Genomic DNA, 22,937 nt, shown 5'->3' with positions numbered 1-22,937 from the left:
TTTGTTGTAATGCTTTGTAATGATTTTCATTTATGGGATATTTCAATAACATGATATAATATGGTTTTGTATATACCCTATGTTATTTTTTTTCTCTTATGAGGTGGATTACAAAAAAACTCCATCCATTTGCTCCTGGTCCAGCCTTTCTGTTAAATTTTCGAACCCTTTTTGTTGCCCTCGAGTCAAAAAGTGTGCCCACCCCTGTTTGGTTTTTATCCTGCAGTGGTTTTGATTTGGTTGAGCCCTGGTTTAGCCCTGGTTTAGTTCTCAGACTTGCTGCAGTTTTGATTTTATTTAGTCCTGGTTTAATCTTGGTTTAGTTCTTAGTCCTGGTTTACTTCTTAGTCCTGCTGTGGTTTTGATTTTGTTTAGACCCGGTTTAGTCCTGGTTTAGTCCTGGGTTGGATTTAGTTTAGTGCCAGTTACTTAAGTCTTAATTCAGCTCTTCTTTGACACCTGCTTAAGAACTCTTTGTAACCCTCGAGTCAAAAAGTTTCCCCCCCCCTGACCTAGCACCTTTCTTACCAGGCAAAGTAAAATTCCGTTGCTGCTGCTGAGAAAATAGTCCCTTGACATGCGACGATTCGTGCGATGCAAGGTTAGTTTTATTTCAAACATTATTTTATCAGCACAGACATTTACATCGACTGGCATAATAATAGTTTTTCTTTGGGTGTTTTGTGGAGTGGGTGAGACTTTTTTTAGTGGCACGATAACTATGGCCATTGACATGCAGTAGTCTAGACCTCTGCAAATACAAGGACTGGATGGAATATTTTAAAAAAGTGTCTCCACACGTCTCCAACACTCTGGCTCACTACGAAATGAGGTCCTATGTCCAAAATTCTGGATTGTCCCTTTAACACACAAATCCTACATATTTATCGGCGTTCCACTGTGTTTTTAAACTCCATACAACTTCACTAGAATCATTTGGATATTTTTAGCCAATCTATTGAACAAAAGGTAAAAGGTAACTGTATGACGTCACAAGGTGTAACAGAGCATTTTGAGCTTTGGAGACTTTTAATAAAGGATTACTCAAACACGTGTGAATGTAACGAAACAAAACTCCAGGAATGTTTTTTGCATAATATAGGAATTAAATAATATTGGTCTCTATAGAGTGTCGTGATGTAATTTAAAACCTCTTAATAGCCCTATTCTGAACACGCTTTGTTCTGTTTTATAGCTGTTTCATCCTTGTTGTGAATAGCAGCTTTCTGAGTCACAGTCTCACTTCTGAAACCCCTCTAATCTGTGGATCAGGGCGTCTGGTCTGAGCTCTGCGCTGTAAACACATATTTGGGTCTTACGTTATAGGACTTACGTTATGGTTGGCCCCTGTGGTCACACGATGCTGCAATAAGGATTAAGTTTGTACCTTTTAGCGAACGCAGCGGGCATCACCCAAAATAAGAGATCAGTTTCACAAAGGGAGAGGCCAGCTCCGGACGGGAAAGAAAACCTTAAGGACACAATGATGATAACGTTTCATTTAGGAGAACATGATGATACCCATTGTAGTCCGGCTTTAGACTTGTGTTTAGCCTGACTTGGTTTAGTGCTAATTTAGCCCTGATTTATGCAGATTATGTGAGTTCAACTGTGCTGAGACCCAATTTAGACCTGCTTGGTTTTGGTTTAGTCCTGGTTTAGTTCTTCTTAGTTCTTCTTTTAAGTCCTGCGGTGGTTTTGATTTGGTTTAGCCCTGGTTTAGTCCTGGTTTAGTTCTCATTCTTGCTGTGGTTTTGATTTAGTTTAGTCCTGGTTTAGATCTGGTTTAGTCCTGGTTTAGTTCTCAGTCTTGTTGTGGTTTTGATTTTGTTTAGTCCTGGTTTAGATCTGGTTTAGTTCTAGTTTAGTTATTAGTCCTGGTTTAGATTGGTTTGGTTTTTAGTCCTGCTGTGGCTTTGATTTGGTTTAGCCCTGGTTTAGTCCTGGTTTAGTTCTTAGTCCTGGTTTAGATCTGGTTCAGTTCTCAGTCCTGCTGTGGTTTTGATTTGGTTTAGCCCTGGTTTAAGTCCTGGTTTAGTTCTTAGTCCTGGTTTAGATCTGGTTCAGTTCTCAGTCCTGCTGTGGTTTTTATTTGGTTTAGCCCTGGTTTAGTCCTGGTTTAGTTCTTAGTCCTGGTTTAGATCTGGTTCAGTTCTCAGTCCTGCTGTGGTTTTGATTTGGTTAACCCTGGTTTAGTCCTGGGTTGGGTTCCGTTTAGTGCCAGTTTACTTAAGTCTTAATTCAGCTCTTCTTTGACACCTGCTTTGGTCTTGTTTAAATCCGGTTTAGTTCTGATTTTGATATTGTATTATTAATTGTATAGCCGGGGTTTAGTCTTCATTTTCCTCGTATAATCCTTGTGAAGAGTTCATTAATCATCTAATAGAGTTTAATCCTGGTTTAGTTTAGACCTATAATTTAGTCATGAGGGAAACTATGCACATCCAGAACTGGTAAACCTGTTTGCTGGGTTCAAAAGGTGTTCAAACAAAACATATAGACCATAGCCACAACTTTGCCAATTTTTTCACTCTTTCACGTTGAGTTTAGCCCTAGTTAAGTGTTTGTTTAGCCCTAATTCTGTTCCTGGTCGTAGCTTGCACAGCCCTGTCAGCAGATTGAGATTTGTGTAATGTGAGCTCCTGTTTGTCCCTTGGAGTTTGGCTGGTTCTGCCATTAACGCTAACTAAGTCTTATCCAATTAGAGCGGTGTGCAGTGTGGATCAGGCGGTGCCTCTGAGGGAACATACTGTCCAACATTTGTGCTAACTCAGTTTTCTGCACAGACAGGAAGATTGTCAAAGTACAATAGATACAGTACAAGAATAAAGACTCAAAAATAAAAAAGAATAAAGAATAAAGACTCCAAACAAGGCATTCAGTTTAACTTTATCTGGAAATGTCTTCTCCACAGTAACAAAATTAAGTTATACAAAATTTCATATCCTCACACTTTTCCAATATTAGCTTGAAAATGAAAAATCTAAATTTGTTTTGCGTAGTTTTAGATCAGAAATGCTTTACAATAATCAGGTTACAGTTGTAGTTTACTAGTTTAATGTCATGAACTTTCCACTTTATGACTCATTAAGCTGGAATGTCAATTATTTATAGAAGTCACAAGAAAATTCGTGCTTCCCTGATGAAAACTCGAAGTAAATTGGGCAATTATAAACCCAAGTTGATTTAAGTGTAGTTAAATGTTTCTTTAGACAGCTCCCAGACAGGAAAGCCATACATTTTACTCACAAAAATCAATTTAAATCCTTCTTTGTACGCGGAGATAGTTGATACGGTGTCGCGGTCAGGAGCCAAACTTCTACATAAATAATTCAAGAGGTAAATCGATCTAACTATGATCAAATTCATGTTATGCAATGATCATAGACTTCTGTACACTTTTCACACCTCCAAAACCATTACGAGCCGCGTCTCTAAATATAACATCTTCCTAGTTATTTCTACTTGTGAGTATCCTCCTACGCTCCCTTTTACCGCTGCTATTGTCTACTTTCTTCAAGTTTCCCCTGTTCTGTTCCCTATTTGGCATTTTGTGAGGGCTGGGTAGGCGTGCCTGCGCGTTGACGTAATGAGAAAGTGAGCTAATAGATCCATGGTCGAGAGTGGAGAGCGCACAGAGGAATCACAAAAGCGGCTACGGTGCGTGCGTAAAGGCTCGCCCGCACATCGTGGACAAGCCGAGCGTCTAAACAACTCGTGAAGTTTATTTATTTATTTATTTGTTAATCCTATTTGCTTATTTATAACTTTCAAACATGATGAACGGAGTGGCCAGGAGTTTGTGCACCTTTGAGGACATCCGGAATCAGGAGTATGCGGTAAGTTTGTCCTTTCAGATGTTATACCTTCCCGAGGCTTTTAAAAATGATATTTAGCTGTCTGTTTTTGTTTTATTGTGTTCTATGTGCTGTCATCAATGTGGTTTGTGCCTTACTTACTTGTTTACGCGTGTTACGGCGCCATGTTCAATTATGAACCAGTGCAATGCGATTGTAATGAATGGAATGAAACTCAGATGTGAATTAGCATTATGTCAAACAAAATGGTCTACACTTACATTATTATTTTCGAGGATAACTGTAAAAAATGTCTAACCTACTTTGAAATTTGGGTTTGGAGTTAATTTGTCTGATTCTGACCTCTTTATCTGAAGCATGCTTGGATGGACAGCCTTCAAGTTGCAGCTCATGTATGGTCTAATTCTTATAAACTATATATATATTGTTGTTTGTTTGGCATTTTGAAGACACAGATGAAGGGAAAATGTGTATCTATACTGTACATTTTAGCCTATTTTATTTTTGTATTTAGTTTCTCATTCTTTTATCAACATCCAACACACATTTTATAGATCTTTAATATTAAATCCTACAACAGGTGGCATTTGCAGTGGCATCCCTTCACCCGGCATGCCCTCCTCCGCTCTAAGTGTTACTACTACGTCTTGATCTTATAGTATTTAAGGCATTAGCCCAGTGCTCAGATGGAGTCTCGTGGAGAACATCTGTGGCTGTCGCAGGTGCTTGGGTCTTGTTATGTGAAGGCTTATGCGCTGCTCTGTGACACAGCCAGACTCCTACGGTGCAATGAACAGCAGGATGTCAAGATTAATGGATTTTACCTTAATCCTGATTATAGTTGTGTCCGTAATTGTAAGAGGCAACCATTTAGAAGGAGAAGCATCAACATTTTGCAAACTAGATTGAAATTAGTGCAGACTTTCTACTGAAATGTAATGCAGCAGAGTTAAGAGTATTAGTGTTATTAAGCAAAGGTCAGATTTAAATAGTGCAGCATGATTTTGCATACATTTATCAATCATTTTTAAGGTGCACTACTGTAACTCTGGGGTGTGCAGCCTGCTCGTCTCCAAGGATGTGTCATTGCTTTGCCTGGAATGAGAGCAAAGCACTTTGGTAAAATGTATTTAAAGCGCTCTATAAATAAAGTTAGATTGCACTGGAATAGATAAGTTTAACAACAACATGGAGACAAGTATGCGGCAGATACTCCAGCAGAATAGTTACATAGTGTTCCTTTAAAATTGAAGCTGGTTGCTGGAATCTGTCTACTGAATGAAAGTGAATAAAGCATATAATAAGTTGAAATAATAAAAATCGTCAAATTGGAACACGCATTTATTGTTACTAAGCTGCAATCATCATAAATCTAAAATTGTGCGTGACACCCCTGACCTCTTTACAGATGGATATCGCTCTGTGCATGTTCAACTGTAGTTTAATCATTATCTTTGTTCAATATAGGCAAATAGTTAACCTGACCTTTATGAGGTTATGAAGAAACATGACACTTTCCTCTTATCACCAGGGTTACCTCCGCAGCTCTATTCAAATGTAAACTCACACTTGAGTCTAGACAGAAAATACACTTCGTTAGTGCCAAAGGGTCACAAGTGGAGCTGATATGTGCTGATTATACTGGAAAATATATTTTAGGAATGTGTCACGAAGCCCTAAACAATCTAATGATATTTGCTCTACATTTACACGTCAAACCTTGGCACGCAAAACTCACTCATGGTAAACAATATGTCCTTTCAAAGTGTGATTGACTATAATAGGCAAATATGACTCTGCCCCTTTTATTTGCATATGCGATAGCTGTTTGAGGCGAGAGGTTTCAGACCTTATCTTTGGAAGCATGCAACATTCAAATATGGAAAATAATACCGTAGAAAAACAGGGCGGCAGAAACTGAACGGATGAATTGGGCATTAACATCTGTGCGCTGTCCCTGAAAGAAATAAATAAATACCTACCTAATCAATCAACTCAGTAATTAGGAACTGCTTATCTGGACAATACACAAACAATAAAAGCAGGTGCTATAAAAGAAATGTTATGATACGGACAACAATATTCATAAATAATGGGGATTATAAAATTATAAAACACATTTCAGTTTTTTATGAAAATTCTAGGTATTTATAAAAATGTTCTCTATAACAGTGCAATGTGGTTTAGGGTCTTTACCAGGTCTAAGCCAGTACTAATCCAGGATTAAACCAGAATTAAACCAAGTCTATTCATTTTTATTCAAACATTCTTAAGCAACATAGAAATATATATTATATTTTTATCAGCTAGTTAGGAAAATGTCACTTACTAACTTTACACTTTACTTTTAAAATTATTATTAGTTGCATCAGTACCACAAATACCAAGTCCTGATTCTTAGACCAAAATAAATAGTTTTTTTCCATGAGCTTGTGTCATAGCATTACTGTAAAATGACCGACACTTTTTATAACTTAGTGACAAAGATTCTGTTGCAATTTTGCTTACAGCCCTTGGGTTTCTCATTATTGCATGACTTCATACATTCTCCTCTTGGCAATCACCATCAGTCAACGTTGTGGGGGTGACATCAGACGCTGGGAATGGGCCAACAAAATGGCATTTAAATACACACGACTCACTGTGCTTGTTATTTAACACCATCTGTTTTTCTACGTCAAATTGTCTCGTAAAATCCAATGAGATGATATAGACAGTAACATCATTAAAGGAAAATGTGCAGAGTAAGTGACTAAAATGGCTGTTTCTAGACTGCTGCGTCACTGTCTATGGTAATGACGGGAATATGCACGCTTCACACCTGGGTTTAAACCTTCTCTGGTTTGTTGAGACTGGAAAACTCAAGCCAAAAAGTCAGACGTTGGCATTTGTCACCGTTGTGTCTATGCGGTAATAGCCAGTGACTTTAGATCCTATGAATAGAAGTGGGAAAGTAAACAAAATTACATAAAGCAGCTGAATAAGAGGCGCCTTAGCAACAGGAAAGAACACGTTGTACTCTTCAGAATTTGAGTATTGTGTCAGTGAATTTTAACATCTTAAGCATGATATTAAAGGAGCACTATGTAACTTTCCGGGTGATGGAAACACTCCTTGCTTCTCCCATAGAGATGCTATGCTGTGTCAGGAATGTCCCACAATATCCAAATCCACTTTATTTCTACAACACATTTTACAAACAAAGCAGTTTCCAAAGTGCTGCACAGAGATCATAAAATGAAGACAACAAAAAGGTAAGTTGCTAAAATGTGGTCAAACCAGTCCTAAAACAATAAAACCAGTAAAATTAAATAAAAGCAAAAAACACAAAAATCATAAAACAGCAATAAACAAGAAAAAATAAATAAAAGACACAGAGGGCCACACAACCCACTGATCTCCATGGATGCCAGTAGGTGACTCTACCAGGGAGAGTTCAGTAATTTAATAAATGCAAGATAAATAAGTTTAATGCCATGCTGTGGAACATTTCAACTAATAACTTCTCTGTGGAGACAATCAGATCTGCAACCCCACCATAAAAGTTATATGTTGCACAAGTACATTTTTTATATTTTGGTATCTTAACATAGAGGTAGGCAAATCTGTGGACAATTATATATTACTTATACTACTACTACGACTACTGTATTACTACTTATTTCATGTGTTGTCTTCCTCATAACAAAACCATCATCCCGTGCACGCCCTTTACCTACTGCTTGTTTGTTCAGACTGGTAACTCACACCAAAATTCTCATGAAGCCGTTTGCAACCGTTGTGTTTACTGTAGCTCGAAAAGTGACGCTGCAACATGCTTCACGCTGTTTTTTATAGAACCCAAAGAAAATAACTCCGGTGAGTGTAAGAACTGGTTTGAATTGGAATGTTAATTATTAAATAGCCGAAGCATTGTGTGTAAACAGAATAGACTAGTAGTTCCCACAGCTCCATCTGAATACCAGTGTAATATAATAATTGAAAAACAACTCGATAGTGATCACATGCAGTTTAAGCTGGTTTGTTTTGAAATAATAATGATAGGTTGTGTTTTAAATGCATTTCAAAGTGTGTAAAGGTAGTAAGTACTTCCCAGCTTTCCCAGAAGGATGTATTTAAAGTATGTAAAGATCATATTTGCCTTTCCTATTACCAACTAAACCAGTTCTAAACGCATTAAACAAGGTCTAAACCTCTTTTACTCAAGTCTAAAAGGAGTCTAAACCAGGCAATCAAGTCTAAAATTTACTCAGTCAGGACTAAACTGGAACCAGGCCTGAACTGAGACCAGGACTAAACTGAACCAGGACTAAACTAAGACCAGGACCAGGTCTAAAACAGGATAAAACTACATCTAAACAAGAACTATGCCAAAGAAAGACTTGAACTTGACAAAAGCTGACTCTGCGTTGTATAAGTTGTGTACGTAATACTTCAAAACCATGTGTCACTCCTTTGAATATACTTTGTAAATGAACAATGGCTCTACACTGTTCGTTATATCATGATTCCTGCGAGTACATACCGCATGAAAAGGTACAAAAACAAGCCTGTGTCTGCATTGGATTTAGTGTACTCTCTGGTATTATTGAAACCTTATACCAGCGTGGGTCTCTGTGATTTACTTTCCACCGTCTTGCACCTGTCGACTAAAGCTTTATTCTGGGGATTGTTGGACCAAAAGCAGGTGCGACAGGGGCAGCGTCTGTGCTCCAGGTCTGATGAGAGCGAGACAGAGGGGGGGCACAGAGACAGAGGGAGGAGAAGGAGGAGGAGAGATTTAAGTACACCACATACCTTTAAAGGAATTTGGAGGTCGCTTATCTGAACTACCGGGTCGTATCTGCCCTGTATCAACTCCTACAGTAGCTCTGACGTTTTTGGGTCAGTTTTACACAATTTTACTAAGATTTCATTGAAAAAACAAACAAAATCCTTTTGGTTCAGAAGATTATTGTATACTGCTGTGAATATAGGCCACTTATAGATACAAAACAGTGATAGAAATTATATTTGTTAATTCATATTTTACTACTTTTAATCTTATCTATCATCGGTTATATTGATAGCAATGAGCTAAAGTTATGGTTGTAGAAGTAACAAAGCTATAGTATCAGAAAGCAATCCTAATTATTACTTTTTATAGACACATAGAGAGAGACATTCAGCACAGTCTCTAATTCATCTTTAACACACCATGCACTTTAGCACCAGTCTCCTCAGTCGTTTATCCTGGTCATTACCGTGCCGTTTTGTACCTATTGTGGTTATGTCTCTGTTTGTGTTGTCTCAGGTTTCTCTCTGTTTTGTGTAGTGACTGATTGTGTTTTTGGTCCGTGTCTAAGTGCGTACGAACGTCACCTGTGTAAGCACTTCCCATAGCTCCTTTGTGCCATAAAGCCCAGGACAGGTTTGCATTACGTTCTGCAAATAATGCATATTACATAATAAATCATACTGTACATTACATCACAATATTAATCCTGATTTGTGAGGCTATTAGGTCACAACATTCTTGTCATATAACCTATAGGTCAGGAGTCTCCAACTGTTTTCAAACTTGGAAATGAGAGCCGAAAATGACCAAGAGAGCAGAACGATCTAAGTTATGCCTCGGACAACACTGAAAAGATTATAGAATTGGATTTTCTTATACGTGAAAACACAGAAAATAAAACTCTAAAATAAATCCAGAAGAGAACGTTGATAATTATCACAAATTTTAGTTTTTTTGTCCCATCCATACTTGTACAACGAAGTCTCTAACTTTTTTCCAAGCTTGCAATATGGTAGAAAATGCTGAAACAAGAAACTCTCATGGGCTCGAGTGAATCTAAACTATTGCATATAACTCAAATAAAGGTTTGAATGCAAATATTTTTATCTCACAATTTTCTGTAAAAGGTGATTTAAACTGCATATTTATCTGGACGGGCTGAAGGCCATGGATTAGGCTTTGTGGGGTTGTATAATGATGAATTCCTTTGTAACAACCCTGCTTCTGTTCTCCCGGGTTTGACTATTGCAGCCCTTTCAGGTGTCTGTAATCTGATAGGAAAGACTCACAGACTCACCTCTGTTTATTATTATAAGACCCCAACTACAATGTGCGATTTCCAGTGACCCCCGGTGTCTTTTTCCAGTTTGTCCACTTCCTGACACAACAAAAGCATGGGGTCAGATGTAAAATAAATACTTTTATAACCACGCCTGCCTGTTTTACACAACTGGCTGCAACCAAATTAACTCAGATTGTGGTACCATAAACATGTATTAGTTTCACAGCAACTGTCCACACGCTATACTCAAAAGATCCGACCAGTGTAATTATTTCAGACTCCACCCATGATAAACATAAAACTGAAATGTATCCATCTCTATAGCCGACTTAATAACAGGATCAGCATCTTTTGGAATTAATGTTTGCTTCTTATTTTCCAATACGAGTGCACCCCACCTCATATCATCTGCTTTTAGTTTAGAGCTTCCAATCCACATTATATAAAACAGACTTTATTGATATTTTAAGCTTGTTAAAAATGCATTACTTCATCCAAAACGTCATCATATTTCTACCTGTGTCATCGTCTAATCTCATCGTAATCTCCTGTATACATCTGTTTTAGCCTCTTCATACAGTAGATCTAATCTTTGACCGGTGGCGTCACTTGCTTTTCTCTATAGTGACTGGTACATTTAATGCCGTACGGAACTGAGAACTGTCGAGGCTACGCAAAAACATCTCCATGGAGACAGACAGGTGGAATATCCTCCACCGGAAAAATTACATAATGCAGCTTTAACTCCGCCTCCTGCCTATTGACGAGCAGTTATAGACTTGCAGCGATGCATGACTGAATTTATTCAATGAACTCACGACATATGCCAAACTTGCAAAGTCATTGAAATTCTTTGGTGAATTTCTTCTACACTGAACATCACCTTTTAACAAACAAGGCCTGTAATACATCACTTATAACTCGGTCCATGATGTATGTTTGCCTGGCTGGTCAGATATGGAGGACACTGGGGATGCTGATGGAAAAGTAAACAGAACCAGATATGATGTTACATAATGTTCTGACTCTACTCCCTACATGTACTACATGTACTACATGTACTATAGAGGCTCCCCTGCTCCAGAGATATGTACTCCCAGTCCAGACTTTTCCTGTTGCATCGACTCCCTCACCTCTGACGCAAATGGTTTGGGGGCAGTGTGATGTGGGCTCTGCAAATTGCCCTGTACTTTCGACTATGCTTAGGTGGGTAGTTGGCAGACATAAGTTACAATTGTTGAGTCACATTTACACATCTAAGTAACTTTACAAAGATATTTTACTTCGCAGAATAGTTTTCAGACCACTTTCTTACTTAACATTTTACCTATTTACCTATTCATTATTATATGCTATGTTCATTTGACTGGTTATGATGTAAATATGTCATTCTAACAGGTCTTTTTTTTAATGTTTTTAGAAGCTACAATCCTCATTCTACCCTGTGAGAATGTCTATTTGACAATGATTTGTTGCTCCTTCAAATATGGTTTCATTTATTATGCAGTTTGCAATCTTATGAAATACCAGACTTAGTAATTTTTTCCAGATTCTAAATTAAGTACTAACTAAGTACCGAGTCACTACTACAGAACTTGAGTAACTGTACTTTTACTTATCCGCCCATTTCTGTTGCATTGTTATATATGTTTTCTTTTGGGGGCTTATCTAAACTTTTGTCACAATGGTATTCCCCCATCTTGTTTCAATTTTGTTTCCCAGAAATCCAGACTCTTCTAAATTGGCTGGAGAGTTTCCGCCTATGTCCCAGTGACGTCTGCACCAGCACACATTTCATCCAAACTATTTATGTGTGTGTGTGTGTTGTAGTGAAAAAGGAAACTACTCGACTCCATGACTCAATCTCTCCTCCTCAGAAATAGCCCAGACCCTCCATCACATAACAGTCTCTTTGTGGGTTTATTTTCATTCTTACGCTTTCTTTCACTCCTATAGGACCGCTGCAGGAGACTGAGGCTCACGCTACACGACCAAACTCAGCCAGGAGAACAGCAGCGGGACAAGGTAAGGACTTCCTATAACTCAACGATACAGAAATAAGCGGTCAGCGGGTTGCATCAGTGTTGTCGTGATTGTTGTAGACTCTGGTGGGTTCTATAGGTGCAAGATTGTAAATAAAACTGCAGTAAGTATTACTATGTGACAAATTAGTTATATCATTGTATAGTGTGCATGAACAATTACGTAAGAGTCTTCTATCTTATCATGGCAACTCAGTAAATGTCAGTGTATTGTGACCGTAGCATGTATATAGTGTAGGTTCTACATTTGAATATTATATAAGTAATTTTCCTCGGTTTCAGTAGTAGTAGTAGTAGAAGTGGTAAAAGGAGTATTAGTAGTAGTATTAATGGTAGTAGTAGTAGTAGTAGTAGAAGTGGTAAAAGTAGTATTAGTAGTAGTATTAATGGTAGTAGTAGTAGTAGTGTTGAAAAAGCACCAAAATACTAGTAAGTAGTTATGGTAATAGAGGTTGTAGTCAAAACATGGTCAAAGTAACCACATTCATTCTTGCACAGTTTTAATCCCATTCATGATTTGCAATAACCATGAACAACTGTGTGTGTGGATTAACTTGAAATTGCCTAATAAGTTGTGTTGTGATAGTGAAGTAACCACTAAAGCTATTACATTCCTGCATAGCTAATTCTTTTACCCAAGTACGGCACCGCACAGCTTTTAGTTTCTATTTACTCTCTGCATCACAGTGTGTCTCAAGGCAACCATTGTTCTGTCCAATCGCAGTACCAAAAAAGGACCACCAGGACAGTGCAGTTACATAACTGCTCAGCCCGCCCTCTGGATCTCTGCTCTGGGTCTGTCCACTTCTTACGAAAGAGACAACAGATGTTTAGTGATATAATTTGGAAGAAAAAAAAGATATATAATTTGTTCTGACAAGTGTTGCAATTCATGTTTGATTTGCAAAATATGTTTCAAGAATTATTATTTAATGCAGAGAGCATGTTTTCATATAATTGTCAGCCAACAAAATTCACAAACTAGGATTATGCTTTGGTGATTATCATAATAGGAAAAATTAAAAAACTAAACTTTGACGAACTTCAGATTCAGAATGGGCAGAAAACTAAGACAGAATCACATCCATTTCAGAATATGTTTGTAGAAGTCTGAACCAGTATGTGCAGAGAACAATATAAGACTAAATAACTGCATTAAAGCCTTTGTGATTTCAACTTTTAATACTGCAAATTTGATTTATTGGTGCAGCTTTTGAGTTCACCTTATTTGAAAAGCACTGATGATTATCTCAGAGCCATTATCTCATGTCTCTGGAAAAAAAAGGGTAGAGGAAGTTGTCTTTTTGTGATGCAATGTTAGCTTTGTGCTATCTCTGCCTTTCACTTATTGTTTGGTGATTTTTATCTAAAATACCTCTTCTGTTTACTCCGCAGCCTGTTGGACGGGCTTTTGCCTTGGTGCAGCCTCCAAGTGAGCGGACGTTGCCCCCTGAACCCTCCAAGTCCACAGAGGAGCAGGTGGAGGTCATCAAGGTGAGAAGAACCACTTTTTTTCCATCATTAGATCTAGTTACATAAGTTTGCACCTCACTGACTGACTCCATGGAGAAGTTATAGCTTTGTCTGGAATGTGCGTGCTTGTGTGTCTATATCACCATGGCGCTATTAGACCAAGTTACAGAGCAGATCTGTGGAAAATCAACCCATATCACTGTAAGAATGCATGTTTTTGTTCAGCAAGATTAATATAAAATAGCACCACAAGCAAAGCAATAAAATCACCATGAAACGTTACGCAGTGCAGCTTTTAAAGAGATCGTTTTAACCTTTTCTTTGTCCTGTTCCAGATTTATCTCGAAGCGCGTCGTCAGGAGCAGCAGAAGCAACAGCAGAGCCTGAAGATGTTGTCTGATGAAGTGTCTCAGATTCAAGAGGTCAGTTTGGACGTGAGCATTCTCGGGGTCTTACCTCAGAGCTACAGACATTGTTTTTGCATCATATAAATCATTTCGGGCTCTCCTCTCCCTGCGCCTCCGCCCTTATTTTCACAGCTCTTATAAGTTTGGGTTGCGTTTTCATTTCTCAGTGATAGACCCTTCTGCTATCATGACTGGACCATTTCTGACTCTTGCTGTTGTTTAGTTCTTATATTTCAGACAATTAGGTAAGAAGGGATCTACTTTCTACCTGAGCATTGTCTGAGATATTATAGAACAAAATAACAGTTTATATTACATTATTATAAGGAGAAAAGATCAATTTTTAACTCTTTGTTTACCAAACAGGTGCGATACAGTTTGAAGACACTAAGGGAGCAGATGGCAGCCAAAAACAAGGTAAGGCTATTTTGTCCTGATGTACCTTTGTTGTCATTTTGCTATTGTTAACTTTAACATCCTGTACTCTGCATGGAATTTCCTGCATTTCTCCTATCCTGCTTAAAGGGTAGGGCGAGTAAGTCTATACTTTTGAACACGTGGGACTTAAATTTCATTGTAAAATCTGATCTCTTGTGAATAGACAAAGAATAGGCCTAGAATTGAGATAGTTGCTTACTGGAGAGTTTTAAAAATAAATAAATAAATAAAAGCAATATTAAATCAGAACTATTTCTCTTTAGTCATCTGTTTTCCCTTTCTCTTGTGTCCAGACAAACGGGTGGAGGACTCCTTTCAAAAAGAACACCTCACCTGCACCCAAGGAAGACACAAAAAATGGTGCACAGGTAAGCACTTCTTTAAGACTTTAAGTTTGATCCTGGTTTGATCCTAGTTTTGTCCTCATGAAGACTTGATTTGGTCCTGTTCTTGTCCTGGTTTCGTCATGGTCTCGTCTATGTTTAGTTCTGGGTTTAGATCCAGCTTTGATGTAGTGTGTGAATATGTGAATATAGCCTTAACTATATCCAATTTAGGGTGGTTTTCGCACTGGTTTGAGCCCACGTTTAGCTCCGTTGAGGATTTGCTTTTATCTCGTTTAAGTCTTGGTTCAGTCCTGGTCTAGTTGCGGTTTAGGGTTTAGTTAATTAGACCCAAATTTCTATGAGGTGTATGTGTAATTGCGAACACACCCTTACATAAGTGTACCAGTTTTGGATCTATGTCAACAGTAGTTACATTTGCCCTAAACAATGTATTCTATAAAGCATTCCCTTTCACTTGTACTAAGCCAGGTGTTAAGTTTACAACCTGGAGTCAGCTTATCAAGCATGTGAACAAAACAAGCGCTCCTGGCCCCGAGGGTGTCCCAGAACGTGCACGAAGCGCTGTCGCTGCACAATCCGTTCTCTTTGTGGTGTGCTTTATTAGGTTCAGGCCCCATTGTTCATCACATTCCAGCGCCGCCATATATCTGTAATGGTTTTGTTGGTGCCTGAGACCCACCCACTTTCAGCAGCTACTACAATTTGCATTTCAGTATCAAAACAGACATGACTGTACACTACATGGTCTGTCTGTTTGGCACTAATTATAGTTTTTAATGTGAGTCATATTAAACTCTGTTGTTGTATTGCTGTGTCCATTGGTTTTGGTCCAACTGCTCTGACGCACATGGACACGCCTGTTGTGCTGGGACAAACCCAAAGGACTCTCTATGAAACAAATGTTTAAAGATTACGTAATTCACAAAGTATCACTGTGATTTTTCTCATTAGGAAATGGAGGAAGAAGCTGAGAGGGCCAAACTGAGAGAAGTGAGCAAACGCCTTTATGCACAACTCCAGGAGGCAGAGAAGAAGCACCAAGAAGAAAAAGAGAGGCTACAGGTAAAATGCACTTAAACATTATCGCTGGACTGCTCAAGTCATTTTTGCACAATTTTTGTATCATTCAACTATCCAGACCCTCCTCCATCTGTAGGTGTAATTTATTTTGCTGATAATAACTGTGATGCTGGTGTATTAAAAGTTTCAAAAACATTTATATCACGTTAAAGTTTATTGTACTTTAAATCTTAGCAGAATGGTAAATGAGCTTCTTAATTTAGTTGCCAAATCCTATGACTAAATCCAGCAATAAACACAAAATTGCTCTAATTCAGCTCTCAAACTTTTCATATCTACTTACACCTATGAAAATGTCTTGCCTTCCATGTAGTACCAGATCTAAACCAGGTCTAAAACAAGACTAGACCAGATCTAAACCAGGTTTTAAACAAGACTATACCAGATCTAAACTTGGTCTAAACCAGTTTTAAAATAGGACTGCAGTATGACATGAGTAGTTCTACAAAGCCAAAAAAACTAAATCAAATTGACAAATTAAACAAATATTAGAATTGTGGAGAAGTACCACAGTCTGACAAACACTGCTCTATTGGATTTCACATCTCTTCAATATTTGACAGTTAACGGCATCCTGAGTTCAGTTGTGATTGTGTTACCATTCCCATAACAGTAGGAATGAATATTATAATCCATAATTAAGGCCTTCAGCTCCCTTAAGCCAAACAGAACCAAGTTATAATTTTTTTTTTTCCCCCAGGCTGAAGGTAACCAGCTGAAAGAGCGTTTAAGTCATCAGGAGGACAAGTTAAAGAGCGCAGAGGAGGCCAGTGAGGAAAAAGACAAACGAATTGATGAACTGCAAAGGCTTCTGGGAGGAATGGAGCAGGAGAGCGCCACCTTGAGGGAGGCCATTCGCAGCAAAGAGGAAGAACTGCTCGAGTTACGCCAGATAAGAGAGGGGGGCCATAAAGACGTGCAAAGGTCAGCTCACAATAACAATTCAACCCATTCAAGCGCTTGGGGTGTAGAGTAAAGGCTATGGTGGCATTAGTGGCCTTAAATATCAGTTATTGTTTCTATTCAGGTTAGTTTTTAAGCAGTCTCTCACTTAATATTGTTTTTATATCCTTAAACTTATTGTAATTTTGTCTTATTAATCATGTGTGAAATGTTGAGATGTGTTTAGTTTAATTCACAATGTTTGAGTAATCCTGCATCTTTAACTCACCAAGTCCTTATACCATCTACTGACTACAATTTACATTTTACAATATATAAATTGTGATACCCACAAACTAATCAATAGAGTATTGTGATAATGTTTGTTTAAAAAAGGTTGTCTTTGATAGGCCACCATAGCCTTCTCTATATACAACACTTTTCTCTGTCAGTATGTTAAAATGGTGTGCACTTTTAGGACTGAGCAGTTGGAGAAGGAGGTGGCAGTTCTGAAGGAGAAGATCCACCATCTGGACGACATGTTGAAGAGCCAACAGAGGAAAGTCAGACACATGATTGAACAGGTGAGACCCTCATGTGACAGTCCCCAAACACAAACACACCCATGTATGTATATATGTGCTCCTCTCCTCCTCTGTGTCTATATATGTGGCCCCCTCTGTGTTTGTGTAATATCTCAGTGTGGGTATTTGTGCAGAGCTTATGTCTGACTCTGTGTTTGTCTACAGCTTCAGAACTCACGCATGGTGATCCAGGAACGGGACCGCGTCATCAAAGAGCTGCAGGAGAAGGTCGCATTTCTGGAGGCTGAAGTGAGTATTTCACCTTCTATCATAACTTATATATTGATTGACTACATTTATTTGAATAGTGATGGTTGATAAAAAATAATAATACTAGGATAATTTTGGGGATATTCAGAACTGAGACCAGTGTGTTTTGGGGCATTATGCTGCTTGTCTCCCTGAAGATGTTATTGCATTCCACAGTACAGCATTAAACTTATGTAACTTGCATTTATTCACAAACAGGTTTTTTATTGCTAAAAATATGACCTGTAACTTAACCTGGGGAAATAAACATATCTATCTCCATGAACCTAGATTTGTGTTATGCCATTCTATGAAACATTAGCCAGGCTGGCACCACCCAGTGCTCTCCGCTCAATTTTATTTCTCTCGTAACTTGGTCAGGAATCAAAACACAGTATACAGTTTGCAAGAACCCCGGAAGTGTGAGTCCAGGCACCAGCCAATCAGTGAAGAGCCAGACATTCTGTGTTGGCAATGATTCCTGAGATCGAGGATGTAAAGCCAGAACAAAGAGAATATTTGTTGAATTTTATCAAGGGGAAAAACGTTATTGTACTTCTTCCTATGGGATTTGGGAAAAACTTAATACACCAGTTAGCCCCGTTAGCGGCGTATTACAGACGTCATGAGCAAATAGCAGCAGTTGGTTAAATAAAAAAAAGTACCCACCTACCGTCGAGCGAACAAATTCTTACGCTGCAAGGTCAGCCATTTCCACAAATTGAAACCGGCTGATGAATCAGGCTAATGAAACATTCCAGGCTAAGCAAAAACATCTTAACGGGGACAATCAGGTGGCTGCTCTAGAAAAATCACAGAGTGCACCTTTAATATTAAAACACATTCCTCTCTTATTCATGGGTTCAGAACAATCATTTGGTAACAGTTTGCCCATCGCTCACTTTGTGCATGTGATCTGACTTTTGCTTTGTTTTTGTGCAGAACCGAGAGATGCATGATCAGATGGACTATTTTCTGGGAGGTCAGAGGTCGAATTCCTACCTGTCGGTAGAGCGCAACCCACAGATTGTCTACAGGTAAATATTAGTGAGCAATTTCAAACAAAGCATTTAGACAGCCATAAAACATAATGGTTTAACTGCGTTGTTGTGTAAACATGGCTAATTGTTGGGTCGATTCAAGAAGGAAAATCATAAAAGTGCATGTTTATCTTAAGAGGAAATGATAACAAATTTATTCATAGATATAATTTATTAGTATTGATTTGGTATTTGCAGAGTCGAAGTGACATGCAGAACAGAATTGTAATTTTGAATGCAATTTTTGTAATTTATTACCTTGACTAATTTTAGATTTTCTTCTTTACAGCAAACCAATTAAGCCAACAACCTCATCCAACAAACCACTCCCGTTCATCAAAGTCATCGAAATCAAGTCATGAAGTGAACTATGAAGTCAGAAACAGATTATAAACTACACTACTCTCAGTCTGTGAATATTTTGAATCAGAGCTTGTGGTGATCTTGTAGCAGCTCTGTCAACTCCCTCCACACCACATACAGACTATGTTGGGTTCACCTGGCATCACAATATTGTATACTGTCCATTGAGGTGGAGGGTAGGTAAGACTACTAGAAGATTTGCCTTTAACCAAATTACAAATCATTGCTATTTTGACTAGGTTCATGGTCAATATTTCTGTAATTACCAGGACTATCCACATGAATCAAAACCTGGTAATTCAAAATTCAACGTCTTTTCTTTCAGTAAAAATGTCACTTTAGTAATAAAAGGTGGTGACATTATTTAAATGTATAATCACAAAAATTATTTTAGTTGACTGAATATGGTGAGCTTATGGACCCAACCCTGACAAAACAAAAAAACAAAACCAACAAGAATGTTTTTAGGATATTTTTGGAAGCTTCATTTGCCCTCCATTTGAAATTATGACTTTAACTTCTATGTATGTCGTGAACGCAACCACCTTTAATTAATTTTAAACTTTGACATAGATAGATGTAGTAGCTTGTGTGCATTCAAAGCTCTTCATTATACACTTTATCTTGCCATGTATGATGACCTTTAACCCACGAGTGTCACTGTTGTGTCTGAGTTGACGTGCAAAGTACGAAATGACAGACGTTTAGCCAAGCAAAACCCATATATGGCACTCAAAGTAGCACCATGTTAAAGCTATCAGATTGAATCATATTAACTAACCTGACTGTTCCCTTTTAAGGTGAATACACTTTGTAATGTAATGATCAGTGTAGAATGTATAGGGTGTTTCTAACAAGTGGAGTTTTAATGTTTTAGTAGTTTTGAATCTCAATGGCATTATGGCATTTTCTAACATTGGTAAATGTTAGTGTGAGTAGCTTTTTTCTTCTTGTAAAACATTTCAGTTCTCTGTTTCTCTGTAAGTAACTACTAAGTGTGTAAATATTATTCTTTGTCAAGAGTTGTAACTGTAATATCTTCTCTTAGTTTCTTTGTACTTATTTATTAACTTTAAACTCTTGTCAGACTGTTTGATGTGAGATTTTATATGAAGTATATTCAAATTGGTTTTGTGTTTGACGCTTCTAATAAAAGTTTTTAAACCATTGTATTGCTGTTTAATGTTGTCACAATACTAGAATTTCACTCAGTTTTGATACTAAGGAATAGATTTGATACTCAACACAATGACATTTTTAAAATACTTTCTTTAAACAAAAAAATGACTTTCAACATAATCATCATTTTCAAGATCATTCTAAAGCTATTAAAAATTTCTGTGATAATTAACAATGTCCTGTGAATGTTAATTTTTTAGTATGGATACTTGTTCAAATTAGTATCCAGTTTCTATACTAGTTAAAGCATCGATTACCATCAGAGTTTTAATACTTTTAACAACCCTACTGCAATGTTATAAATTCTGTCACGAAACTTAAGTACAAGGGCGCCCTCTGCTGGAAAAACATTCACACGACAAATAGTTTTTTTTTTTTTGTTTGTTTTTACAATTTTACTCAAGCAGCAAATTGTAAGGCAATACATGTTGGCTCTATTTTCCTTAATAAAGTACATTATATTGTTCTATTGGCAGTAACATGACAATACAGGAGTGAGTAAATCAGTATAGTTTTGTCTTTTCAAGTATGGCTTTTATAAAACAAAGATTAAGGCCAAACAAATACAGGCACAGTGTGTAAACAGAAAAGACAAGATACTCGACATAACATTGGTGTTGTACTCAGTGAAGCCCATTACCTTTTACTGTTGTAGGTCATGGCACAAATGCAAACAGTGGACGTGCTAAGTTAGTGTAACAATGCTGCATAGCTTCATACTGTGCAATAAATACTGATTGTCTGATGCTAAATATATTTTGGTCAAACAACTCTTAAGTGCAATGGCTTTTTTGAGGAGACAGCCGTGCGGTAACAGTAAAAGCAACTATAAGTATTGTGTGAGTGCTTTGATATGTAGTAGGCTGTAAACCAGGCTTTCTGTGCAGGTACAAAGTAGGGATGTAATGATATCCAAATCTCATGGTACGGTATCTATTGCAATAATTTGGAGATGTCAACTTAATTTCTGAAATGCTACTTTTTCCTCTTAAAATGTCTTCAAAAGACTTGAAGGGAATCATTAGTACCATAATCCAAAGAAATAACAGTTATTTCTTCATGTTGTCTGCACTGAAACAGCGCAAAGGATCATGGTCTATGTAGTTTCCTCTGTTTTTTTAGCTGCTACAACAAAACAAGGCATTTAAGCAAAGGAGCTTTGTGATTCGTTACAGTGTGACAGACCATGATATTATTGTAAGACTTTCAACGATATTATATCACGATATTTCAGTTATTGTTACATCCCTAGTACGAAGGCAGTGCAGTTACGTCTGTAGGCACTACGAAGACATTCTGTTAGGCCATAGGTACTTAAAGTGTACTGTCCAGTGTGTTATAGTTGTCTTTGAAGTTCTTAAGCTCCAGAAGGTTCCTGGGTCTCTTGCGTTGGGCCATGAGGGAAGTGCTCTGGGTGGGGGAGGTGAGTGAGGTGGGTTCTGTGCTGCTGGTCAGATCTTTGGCTGCACTCTGATGCTGAGCCACAGAGGCGCTACTGCTGCTGTGGGACTTCACACTGAAACAGAAAACACATTGTTTTCCTCCACATTCAACATTCCACAGGTATTAGCTAAAAAGAACTTACAGAGATGCCAATTCATTCAAAGCTTCTTGGTATTTTACAAATTCAGCTTCTCCAAAAGCCTAAAACACATAAGAAAAACCTGTAATAATGAATTACTATTTGTATTAAAAGTAATATTAAATCAACAGTGACCTCTGAGCCGTGGCGGGCTTTATTATAACCCTCCAATACAGTGTCAATGAGAGAGCTTTGGCTGTTCTGAAATAGACAGTGTGAGGTTCGGAGCTGGAGAAGCCATGTTCGAAACCGCTTTCCTGTTACAGCTGTTGAGGCTCCACCCAGCTCACGAAAAGGGAAGTCTAACACAACAACAAGTGTCAAACAAACTGCCATCTCTATGAGAAGACTTAAACTGTTTTAGAGTGAGTAGTGCCTACCTGTATCTCTGATGGCATCTAATGCTCTCATTCTGTACTTGTAATCACAGGAAGCTGTCAAGTGCACACAGAACATGTACAATATAATATCTGTAAAATATAATCTCACCAAAACAGCAAAGGCAGTAAAGTGCTTTTCTTACCCAACGTGAGCCTGTCGTCATCTGGAGAGAGCAGACGGGGCTCAAACTGAATCCTTTGGACCTGGTGCAGTTTGGCTTCTATCAGTTGTCTCAGCTCCTATAAAATAAACAAATCATGAGCAGAAGTATAACCAACATTAAAATAGACCATATGCTCAAGTCTCAATATAGGTTGATGTTTTAATTTATTTGATCAACAATCAGTCACTCTATGCTCTGCTTTACTTAAATAGCCTACACATAAACCTTGTTTAACAAAAACCTTGATCAGTATCAGCAGCTCTGTGGTATCACCTTAGGGGCGTTGTGTCCGATAGGAGCGTGAGGTCCTCTTCTGGACTTCATGGCAAACCTCATTATTTGTCTTTTCATGAAGATGAACAACAAAACAAACACCTACAATAAAGAAGACTTCTAGGTCAATACGACTTTACCATTAAAAAAGTAACACATGTGTAACATAAACATGTTAACACCCTGACAGAAAGACTCACCAAACTTCCATAAGCCATCACAAGCACGACGTTCACGCTCGACAGAGGAGGTTCACTCGCCATCGCGGGGCTGAGCGTTCAACTTTCACAAAGTATGACTCTTTAATTGTAATGTAAACAAAGTAACAATTCATAATACTTCCAAAAGTTTACTTGTTAGAGACATGTGTCTTGAGTCCTAACCTCTAGCTAAAAAACACTGGGTAGAAAGGTAGAAAAAGAGCGAAAGTGCCTCCAGTTGTTGCATTTTGCTGCAGGGCAGCTCCGTTTGTTGACTTCCGCCTTAGTCACGTGACTTCAAATAGTACGTCTGACGTAGGGAGACGCACGCTCGTGGTCTGTTCTGCCACCTGCTGACAGGGATAATGCACCTGTCA

The 22,937-nt window shown here is 38.0% G+C and overlaps 2 protein-coding genes across 2 annotated transcripts; one reads left to right on the top strand and one right to left on the bottom strand.

Annotated features, from left to right (window-relative positions):
* Positions 1-3,611: 3,611 nt before the first annotated feature.
* On the top strand, positions 3,612-19,950 carry tuft1a (tuftelin 1a). Its single transcript, XM_020928011.2, has 12 exons — positions 3,612-3,839; positions 11,834-11,902; positions 13,315-13,413; positions 13,728-13,814; positions 14,166-14,216; positions 14,531-14,605; positions 15,536-15,646; positions 16,365-16,588; positions 17,025-17,130; positions 17,296-17,379; positions 18,322-18,416; positions 18,709-19,950. The coding sequence occupies exons 1-12, from the start codon at positions 3,777-3,779 to the stop codon at positions 18,779-18,781; spliced, it is 1,137 nt and encodes a 378-aa protein (XP_020783670.1). The 5' UTR covers positions 3,612-3,776; the 3' UTR covers positions 18,782-19,950.
* An 81-nt stretch (positions 19,951-20,031) lies between these two features.
* cunh1orf43 (chromosome unknown C1orf43 homolog) lies at positions 20,032-22,837 on the bottom strand. Its single transcript, XM_020927986.2, has 7 exons — positions 22,561-22,837; positions 22,361-22,462; positions 22,067-22,163; positions 21,924-21,977; positions 21,679-21,845; positions 21,547-21,605; positions 20,032-21,477 (listed from the first exon to the last, which is right to left on the bottom strand). The coding sequence occupies exons 1-7, from the start codon at positions 22,621-22,623 to the stop codon at positions 21,276-21,278; spliced, it is 744 nt and encodes a 247-aa protein (XP_020783645.1). The 5' UTR covers positions 22,624-22,837; the 3' UTR covers positions 20,032-21,275.
* Between the last annotated feature and the right edge of the window lie 100 nt (positions 22,838-22,937).

This window comes from Boleophthalmus pectinirostris, unplaced genomic scaffold, assembly GCF_026225935.1.
Source record: "Boleophthalmus pectinirostris isolate CB_2022bp ecotype Guang Dong unplaced genomic scaffold, ASM2622593v1 HiC_scaffold_6, whole genome shotgun sequence".
In the NCBI taxonomy this organism is placed as follows: Eukaryota; Metazoa; Chordata; class Actinopteri; order Gobiiformes; family Gobiidae; genus Boleophthalmus; species Boleophthalmus pectinirostris.
This window is presented reverse-complemented; position numbering and strand designations above follow the sequence as displayed.